This window comes from Betta splendens, chromosome 5 (genome assembly GCF_900634795.4).
Source record: "Betta splendens chromosome 5, fBetSpl5.4, whole genome shotgun sequence".
In the NCBI taxonomy this organism is placed as follows: Eukaryota; Metazoa; Chordata; class Actinopteri; order Anabantiformes; family Osphronemidae; genus Betta; species Betta splendens.
In genome coordinates, this window is record NC_040885.2 from 15,031,851 (window position 1) to 15,041,493 (window position 9,643).

Genomic DNA, 9,643 nt, shown 5'->3' on the forward strand with positions numbered 1-9,643 from the left:
TGCAGTTGAACTGATTGTTGAAGCGATGGCTTTGAGCTATGGCAGGTCTAACAAGTGACCTTAACTAGAGTGAGGAAAATAATCCATCAATTATTAGTATTATTGTTCTTCTTCTTCTTCTTCTTATTATTATTATTATTATTATTATTATTAGTGGTAGTAGTAGCAGTAGCGGTAGTAGTAGTGGTAGTAGTTTTGTCGTATTTTGCTATACTTCATGATCTCTCGGAAGTTGAGGGGCGGGTCACCAATCCCACAGCGACCCCTTTTTTTCTCTTCCTGGACTTGGCCCAGTTTCACTTTCCGTTCGACCTGACAGCTCCGAGAAGCGACGACTGGACGCGGCAGGATCAGAGGAGCAAAAACACGCCACCCAGCTTCTAGCGAACCACGTTTTTGTCGTTGTGCTCGGACCGAGGAGCACCTTATTCCCCTTGTCGGCACCACGTCGGCCGTAGAGGGAGCGCGCGCCGCATGCGTTCAGGACCGACTCGACGCGAGCCGAGGAGGTTGGACGTGAGCGCGGCTTCACAAACGGCTTCATCCGTCCGTAAGTGCGACCTGTGCGCGTGACAGTGCGTTACCTGTCGTTACAGGTGGAACTATGGAGTCTGCGCCGAGCGTCAATTTAAAAGAAGGTGAGTCGTTGGAAACAACCTAAGTTTCGGTTTTGATATTAAATTAGTAAATTCGCGGACTATTAAACTGCGTTGTTGTTGATGTGGACCATACGCGAGGCTTGTGTTGGGTCTTTAGTAATAACAACAATAACATTTACAGTCAGGCTCAAGTCCAATTAAACGTATGAGCGTCTCGTGACTCCTTGGAAGCGGTGCCTTTTCCACGCGTTACGCGCGCAGCCTGCGGCTGACGGCGGTAGCGGGGACGGTAAATCACGTGAGGGCGTTCGGTCTTAACCCTCCCCCGGCTCCTCCCGCAGCGGAGGAGCTCGCCCTGTCCCTGGGCCAAGCGCTGAGCCGCGGGAGCGGCGAGGAGGCGGCCGCGCTGTGCCAGCGGCTGGCGCAGCTGTGCGTCCCGGTGTCGGTGAGCGTCGGGAGCCAGGCCTACCCTGAGGACTCCATAAGGTGAGGAGGGGGGGAGGAGGGGGTGAGGGGGCGGCAGGTCAACAGGTGGGCTCAGCTGCTCTAACGCTGCAGGCTGCTGGTGGGAGTGGAGGACGCCCAGTCAGAGGACTACATCCCGGTGACGGTCGTGGTTTCTTCCAGCATGACCATCGCGCAGCTGAAGGACAAGGTAGTGACGTCATACCGCTCCACCGTCCATTCATTTTGCTCGGGTGGGAGAAAGCGTGAAAGCAGGCGTCCGACTGTTTCTCCGGCGTGCGCAGTTCAACCAGGACTTCGGGTTCCACCCGTCGCTGCAGCGCTGGGTCATCAGGAAGCGCCTGGCCCGGGACCAGGAGACGCTGTACAGCCACGGGGTCCGGCAGAACGGGGACTGGGTCTTCCTCTTCATCCGGTCGGCACAGACGGCTCAGCTCACGCGGCATCAGCACCACAAGGACCAGGAGGAGCAGCTGCTAGAGGGTGAGCGCCGGAGACGGACACACACACACACACACACACACACACACACACACACACACACACACACACACACACACACACCAAACGTTTTATTTTGTGACGCTCTATTCTTAGACATTGTGGATTCCATGGAAGTGAATCAGCTCTTGCCCAGAGGCGTGGGTGCAGGTGATGCTGAGACTCCTCCTCCTCCTCCTCTTCCCAAACGCCCGGCTGCTGCTAAACCTGCTGTGGCTCCCAAACCCCAGGTCAGACAGTAAACGCCTCACGCGCGAGCCCGTTCCCGGGCCGTAGCGACGCCGTAGCGACGCCGTAGCGACGCCGTAGCGACGCCGTAGCGACGCCGCAGCGACGCCGCACCGACGCCGCACCGACGCCGTGCCTGTGTTTGCAGCTGGGCTGGTCCTGCGCCATGTGCACCTACGTCAACAAGCCCACGCGACCCGGCTGCGAGATGTGCGGCTCGGAGCGGCCCGAGAGCTACGAGGTGCCCGACGTGTACCAGCCGGACCAGGAAGAGACGCAGCGGATGCAGCGGGAGAAGCTGGCCCTGCTGCAGTACGAGCAGGTGAGGGGTCGCGGCCCGCACGCGTGAACCCCCCCCCCCCCCCGGTTCTGACCGGCCAGTCCCTGTGATGCAGGCCCAGAAGGAGGAGCGAGAGAGGAACTACCTGTACCTGCTGGCGGCCGAGGAGCAGAGCCTCATCCCCAACGCCGCCCAGGCCGAGTGCCCCATCTGTATGAGCGGCGTGGAGCCGGGGGACGGCATCGTGCTCAGGGAGTGTCTGCACGTCTTCTGCAGGTCCGAACGGCTGATGAGCGCCCTGATCGCACGTCGACCGTGAGACCGGGAGCTCACGCACAGCTTTTGTGTCGTTGCTCAGGGACTGTCTGAAGGGGACCATCGTGAACAGCCAGGACGCCGAGGTCTCGTGTCCCGACGAATGTGACAGCAAACTCCTGGACCGGGAGATCCAAGCGGTGAGACGGGGAGACGATGGGGGGGGGGGTCTCCGCCCAAACCTCCACCCAAACGCCACCTTCCTCTCTCTCTCTCCACAGCTTCTCACGGAGGAGGAGCACCAGCGCTTCCTGGAGCGGCGGCTGAACATCGCCGAGAGCCGCTCGGAGCACAGCTTCCACTGCCAGACCCCCAACTGCCGAGGGTGGTGCATCTACGAGGACGAGGTCAACGAGTTCCGCTGTGAGCTCTGTGGCGAGACCAACTGCATCCTCTGCAGGGTAATAGCGCACTGGAGCGAGGGGGGGGGGGTCCCTCGCGTGTGATAGGACGGCTTCACCCTGTGCTCCTGTGGTTGCAGGCCATCCATAAGGACATGAACTGTAAGGACTACCAGGACGACCTGCGCCTCCGGGCCGAGAACGACCAGGCGGCTCAGAAGACGAAGCAAATGCTCGAGGTCGGTCCCTTCACTCGCGCTCACTGTCTGCTGTTCCATGTGTATGTGCTAAATGAATGACTCATCGGGAACCTTTGCATGTGCATCTCCTCGGCCTCTGAGTCACTGTTGTCGCTAAGGGGCATTTAAACAGAACAGTGGCGTCAATAGACTCTTATAATAGTTAATGTGAAACAATAGTAATAGTAATAGTTTTATTGTCGAGCTGAGATTTTGATGATTTTATATTTTCTAGTTTGTTCAATTATGAATGAGCTGCTGTTTTCTCCCATATGAATTAAAGTGCTCTGCTTTGACTGTACCCCCCCACAGAACATGCTTCAGAGCGGCGAGGCCATGAAGTGCCCGCGCTGCGACATCATCGTCCAGAAGAAGGACGGCTGCGACTGGCTCTGCTGCTTGATGTGCAAAACCGAAATCTGCTGGGTCACGAAGCAGGCGCGCTGGGGCCCGATGGTGGGTCGGACCCACGCACGGCAGCTGGAGCGGGAAAGCGAAGCCTCCCCTCGTGTTAATTAATACGTTGTTTCTCTCATCCTACAGGGCCGGGGCGACACGTCCGGTGGATGCAAGTGTCGGGTAAATCATCAGCCCTGTCATCCCAACTGCCAGAACTGCCACTGAGGCGAGCGCAGACAGATGTTTGGATACTGGACTCCAGCCACCGCCGTGTGTTCTGCTGACTCACGCCTCCTTTGAGCCTCGGGTGCCGTGGTTTCGCTGGTGGGACAGGGGTCAGTCGTCACCCGAGGGCGGAGGCGGCGGCAGGTAACTGGCTGTACACCAGCCGGCTGTCTTCTCTCATCATCTGGGACCTGCATGTAGAATATTACCCTCTTCCAATGAAGTATCAGAGAACCAAAACAACCAAAGGGCCGAAACAGAGACTTGGTCCAGGAGGTGCTTCTGCCGTCAATGCAGCAACTCCGATGTGACTATGTTGTTTTGGGAATCTTATGCGATAGGATTTCTGTCTGATGACTAATCAGACAAGTGTTTACACTTTATGAATGGGCTCATAAGTCAGCTGCACTTGATTGAACTTTCATGTATTAGATAGAAAATACCAAGCAAGTAAGATTGATGTTTTTATTCATAAATAATTGCATTAAGCAATGGATTAATATTTTCTTGGGTTTCAGCATTATTGAAAAATCTGTTTAAATAATTCTATTTTTCTTCAGGCTTTTCATTAAAGAAAATGCTACAACCAGTCTTTTGTCAGAACGTCATGACTACTGAGAGTAAAGATGACTCAGAGGTCAAAGTACAACTGAGGTCTATAGAGTCTGGCTGATTCAGATAAAGCACAACTGAGTGTTTGTTGATCCTTAGTCCAAATGAATACATGTAACGTTTTGACACCAGTTTATTAGATTGTACAATTTTACATATTTTTTGCAACAAAATAAACGTAAAAGGCAGATAAATCATTTAGTGCAATAAAAACAAATGAAGCCCAGTGAGTGCAGGTGCATGGTGCACTGAAACACTGCAGACCCTCACACTTACGCACCTCAACATCGCTGGACGTGATCCAGGCCGCCTTCACTTTGTTCAGTCTCTACATCTGTGTCCCGCTCAGTCAGTGGTTCACTGAAAAGGCAATAAATAGACCATAACAGGAATGGGATGCAAAGGTGTTGGGTTCCATTATGTACTATAGTAGCAACACATACTTAAGTCCTACAGTTGACATTCTCATCCTATATACTGCATGTACCGGTAACACAACTCTCAAGACACAGAAATCCAACCCTCTTGGAAGTTGAGACAAACCATTTGCTAGTTTTTGTTGACAGTGACCGGATCAATGGAAGGAGTTGGTCAACACTGTATACTGAACGTCATGCATTGATATGACACTAAAGTCTTGTCAAAAACAAAAATTGTGCATATTCATTTGGGGAAAAAATGCTATTAGTGCAAAATGTGAAGCCCAGTGGGCTAATCCCAACAAGAAATGCTCCCACAACACTTCATTTCTGTACCCTGTGAAATTCTGAACTGTGAACTCTGTAGTCTGGAGCCTATTCAGGCACAAACATGTGCAAAATTGAAGTGTATTTGAAAGATGAAACATGGTCAATATGAAGATAAACGCTACTGTTAAAAACCAATGTAATGAAAAGGGACACAGCAAACTAAAAAAATATAAAAATTGAAACTTTAAAGACTTCAAATAGTGCCAGGGTGACCTGACTAGGTCTCTTACAGCCACTTAGAAATCTATATATTAGGAAACAGTAAATATTACACAGAGTGTTTTAACAATTATCTATTTGGTCTCTATCCATGTATCAAATAGTAAATAACCCACACACACACACATTCATACAGACACTCAGCTTTCTTAGCCTTCAGCATAAATCTCTGTGAGCATAACTCAAAATCAGAATATTCTAATAGCAAATATAAATAAACTTAATAAATCACGCCATCATTAACAGTAATTAGAAATACACGCTCTTCATTTTACCAGGGTGGATTCTTCATTTCAGATCACCAGCACACAGTAGCAGTAGTTACACTGGCGCATGCTGTTCAGAATTCACTACGGCCCCTCCGCTGAGCCGTCACATGTCCTACATACACTAGTACGTGGTGAGAGCGGAGTGTTAGCCAGTACAGTTTACAGAGTACACTCCCGACAGTGTTACTGACTGCAGGGTTGGTGGGTCGGTTGTTGGAGAAGACCCACCAGCTAAATTCAGTGGAGAACAGTTGGGTGGGAGCGTAGAGGTCAGAGAGAAGCAGTTCAAGGAAAGATGTCCAGTTTGGGGGCCCATTCCAGGGCCGTGTTGACCACAGCAAGGGCTGCTGCCCCTAAAGCCACGGTCAGACCCATCACAGCCAGTCGAACAAACCGCCGCGCTACTGAGGGCTGAGCCACTGTCGAAGTTGTCGGCGGCGAAGTCTCCAACGCTGCCTGTTTTTGTCTGCGTCGGCGACGGAGAACGGAGTCTGGTCGCTGTTGAGTGGACGCAAGTTCAAAGTCTTTGAAGGTAGAGGCAGCCATGCTTAGGATGCAAAGAGACGAACGCAGAGAAAGAAGTCACGGAAAGCAGTTTTGTCATCAAAGAACAGCATGCGAATGTGTTAAACAGAACGTGAAAGGTACAGAGGCTGTAGAGATGAGGATGTAAGTACCTGTCATGTGAGGCAGCCTCTTTAGCCAGCTCAGAAGGAGGAAACTGTACAAAGAGGTCGCCAGCTCGGCTGATGAGCATTTCATACGGCAGATCCTGGGGGATCTGAGACAGCAGGTGATGAACCATGGCCATGTCACATTCACAGTCCAAAACCTCGTCCTCTCTGTACAGTACGATCTGCAACACACGTACAAAACACACAAAGGCTGCTGCTAAAATGGTTCAACTTGATCACCCACATGACAAATAAGATTAACGTGCGTGAGGAAATCAGATTAAACCAGCCAGTAAACCGAATCGCATATTTATACACCTGCGGGGTTCCAGAGTGTGAACATATTAAAGCTTATTATATTCAAGCTTCACTTGCTCTTTACACAAACCTAACTAAAGGTATGAAACACAGATAACAAGATAAGTCATCCAAGTAAAGATGACTCACACAAAACAGAAAGGATTGTTGTCTTTTGGAATTTAAACTGACTGAACGGGTTCAGTCAATTCTCTGTAAATGACAGCAGAGATTCTAGATAAAACCTAAAATGGATGTAGTTAACTCACCACTGCAGCAAAGTAAATAGGCATCAATGGATGACACGCCAAGAAGAAGTCATACAACCGGACAACATGTCGGAAGTCAGACAGGACGTGGCCGAACCAGGTGATCAGCCAACTGAGCGCAAACACTGTGCCAACCTCAGCCCTAAAACCACAGCATGACAGGAATCCTCAGACCAGAACAGAGCAGTGTTTCAAACATGATGTTCAGGTACAAGATGACACAAGCTCAGGCATGTTTAATCGGTTATACAGTCATCAAGCTGATATTAAATACAACAAAGTTTATTAATCCCCAAAGGGTAATTCAGGTTTAAGAGCTGGGTATGTCAGCATTGCATACTTTATATAAACCCATTTTTATTTAGTATGTGGTCAATATCTCATAACTCGTGTAGGTCACAGACTAAACCAAAAGACAGTCTTACTGCTGCATGAAGTCATGCACCTCAGGGTTGACTTTCTCAATAATTGGCATCAAATAGTTAAGAATGTGTTTTGTGTTGTCCATGGTGGGATCCATGAAGTCCCTGGGAAGAAGGACACAACTGTTAGAATGAGAGCATTACAACAGAGGTAGAGAGAATGAGAAAAAAGCAAATGCCTGATACATGTCACATGGATATGAATACTGCGTTACCTACAGTGCACGGTAAATACCTGAGGTGATGCGTGGAGAGCTTTTCCACAAGAGAAGTTGCAAGGCGCTCTCCGAGGACCAATAAGAAGGTGACGACGATGTCGTGGTAACCCTGGTAGTAGTGCAGCTGGGGATTACGTTTCAGGACTCTGAGGATGATGTCGATGAGCTCTTCTTGGAGGCCCTCTCTCTGCTCGTCTGGCATGCCTGGACAAAATGGATGCACTCATTATTAGAGCACTAGTGACCCTTTAACCTCTTACTGTGACCAGCCTAGTGGAGGATTAATTCTACACAGTTATTATTCAATTATTTTTTATCATTTTATTTTATTTTTAAACAGAAATTTGGGGCGCAGCGCCTTTATTTTCCTTGGTTTAAGAATCTAACCTTTAATACTAGTGAAATGAACTCAGATTTCAACATGCTGACTAGACAAAATGTCTGAAACCAAAGCGCACTGCTGGAAATTCAACCTGTGTGCCAAGCTGAGTAGGCAACAAGGCAGCATTTAACAAAACAGCTTCCACTGACCACTGATCAAGAGAATAAACTGAAACACCGTTGGTTAAAGCAAAATAACAATGTGCTTCGAAGTGGCTTCACATCTGCTGTGTTGTGTGTGTGTGTGTGTGTGTTTATACACGTTTTTCCTTTGACGTGGGGACCATAAACCATGTTTTTGCTATCAAGGTGAGGACACTGCGACAACGTGGGGACACTTGGCAGGTCCCCACCAGTCCAAAAGCTTTTTTGAGGGTCAAGATGTGATTTTAGGGCTGTGGTTAGAATTGAGTTTTGGTTCGGAAACACGAGTGTGTGTGTGATCATTTCTGGGTCCTACTCACCGGGTGGGAACCTCCTTAGTGAGCGCTGGACATCTAGCAGCACCTGGTTGTAGTCTTTGTTATTCTCACGCTCTACAGTTTCTGGACAAGACAGGTCACCATCAGCATGACTAGGAAGCAGGCAAAGACTGCAGGACAACGTGCACGTTTGGTCAAAGTTGAATTGGGGACAAGAAGAGGATGAGGGGAGGAGTGAGCGGGTGCTAAAACATAACTTGCATTATGCAGCGTGTTGCTCTGTTTGCATGTGCGGCCAAGACAGTACAGTACCTGGCTCCTGATCCAGCACATGAGGGGGGACGTTGAGCAGCTTAGGCCACACTTCACGGCGGATCTCATCTGTCAGCAGCCCCCCTTCACTGATCGCCATCCTCCTCAAAGCTGCCACATCAACTGGACTCACGCTTAGGGCCTGTGTGATCTCTGCCGTTTTTCTCCGCCGTCTGCTGTCCCAGTCTGAGACACACAGCAGAGCACGGTTAAAGGCTAGCTAGCCGGAGTGTCGGTTGCCCCCCCCCGACAGCTGCTTTTCACATACACACAGCATGATTAGGCAACTCTAGTAGACAATAATGCACATATATTAACATAACAGATTAGAATACACGAGTGGCTGTCGACACATCCACCACACTCGCTTTGACAGCCAGAATGGAGACGGTTAGCTTAGCAACGCGACACATTCAGTTACCTTGCCTCCCATTCACTGGTGACGAGGCGCCGGCACTTCTAGATGTATTCATAGTTCGTCTCTACTTCCTGGATCCTCCTTCTTAGATAACATTACTTGTCATCATCCTGTTGTTTGGCTAAACTGGAATTAGCCCTTCGCGCCTGCCAAGTGGACGCTAGCCGTGTAATTAGCAAGGCCAGCCTCACACAAACGGGTCCCGACAGTTAGCCGTTAGCTAAGGATCAAGCTGCGCGGTCGCCGTTCTGAAACCGCTCTTTCCAGTAACTCGGCCATCGCTGTTCACACGACCGACAACAAGAAAACGGGACTTAGCGGCAACGCGTTCACACCGACGACATGTTTACACTGTCTGAGGGGACCAATGGGATACATCGGCTTTCGCTAGCCTCCCTGCACAGACGGGACGATGACGTATGTCGAAGGGGGCGTGGTCTATGTGCCATCTGCGAGAGTAATAACGCACGTCGCAATTTTTGTCATTTTGCATATTTAGGAACAAATAAATTGTTCTGCATTTGATCAAGTAAAAACAACTCCCAAGTTTTATTTACGCACACAAATTCGAACACGCACAGAAATGACGTCATTAATGTGAAAAATGTCGTGCAAACTTGCCGCTCAAAAAAAAATGACTACAAAAAATGCTCAGACTTTGATGGATAATAAGAAATGTTACATGGTTTGGACGCTGGTATCAGGTCCTGCTCTCACGTGTAGGTAAACGAAACCGAAGAATCACAGACACTCGGGGCACTTTCTTCACGGAAAACGAAACGTAAATGA

General features: G+C 49.6%; 2 protein-coding genes across 4 annotated transcripts; one reads left to right on the forward strand and one right to left on the reverse strand.

Moving 5' to 3' along the window:
- The first annotated feature begins 249 nt into the window (after positions 1-249).
- On the forward strand, positions 250-4,181 carry rbck1 (RanBP-type and C3HC4-type zinc finger containing 1). Of its 3 annotated transcripts, none has more exons than XM_029151007.3 (13): positions 254-516; positions 597-638; positions 941-1,085; positions 1,158-1,254; positions 1,349-1,547; positions 1,662-1,795; positions 1,942-2,115; positions 2,189-2,349; positions 2,432-2,528; positions 2,610-2,789; positions 2,870-2,968; positions 3,281-3,424; positions 3,512-4,181. In XM_029151007.3, the coding sequence occupies exons 2-13, from the start codon at positions 605-607 to the stop codon at positions 3,590-3,592; spliced, it is 1,545 nt and encodes a 514-aa protein (XP_029006840.1). In that variant the 5' UTR covers positions 254-516; positions 597-604; the 3' UTR covers positions 3,593-4,181. The 3 variants fall into 3 exon arrangements, with proteins under 3 accessions (XP_055365284.1, XP_029006840.1, XP_029006841.1); XM_029151008.3 differs by having other exon boundaries at positions 254-509; XM_055509309.1 differs by lacking the exon at positions 597-638 and having other exon boundaries at positions 250-550.
- A 138-nt stretch (positions 4,182-4,319) lies between these two features.
- tbc1d20 (TBC1 domain family, member 20) lies at positions 4,320-9,282 on the reverse strand. Its single transcript, XM_029151010.3, has 8 exons — positions 8,858-9,282; positions 8,437-8,622; positions 8,167-8,247; positions 7,339-7,525; positions 7,107-7,208; positions 6,682-6,823; positions 6,119-6,297; positions 4,320-5,988 (listed from the first exon to the last, which is right to left on the reverse strand). The coding sequence occupies exons 1-8, from the start codon at positions 8,907-8,909 to the stop codon at positions 5,727-5,729; spliced, it is 1,191 nt and encodes a 396-aa protein (XP_029006843.1). The 5' UTR covers positions 8,910-9,282; the 3' UTR covers positions 4,320-5,726.
- Between the last annotated feature and the right edge of the window lie 361 nt (positions 9,283-9,643).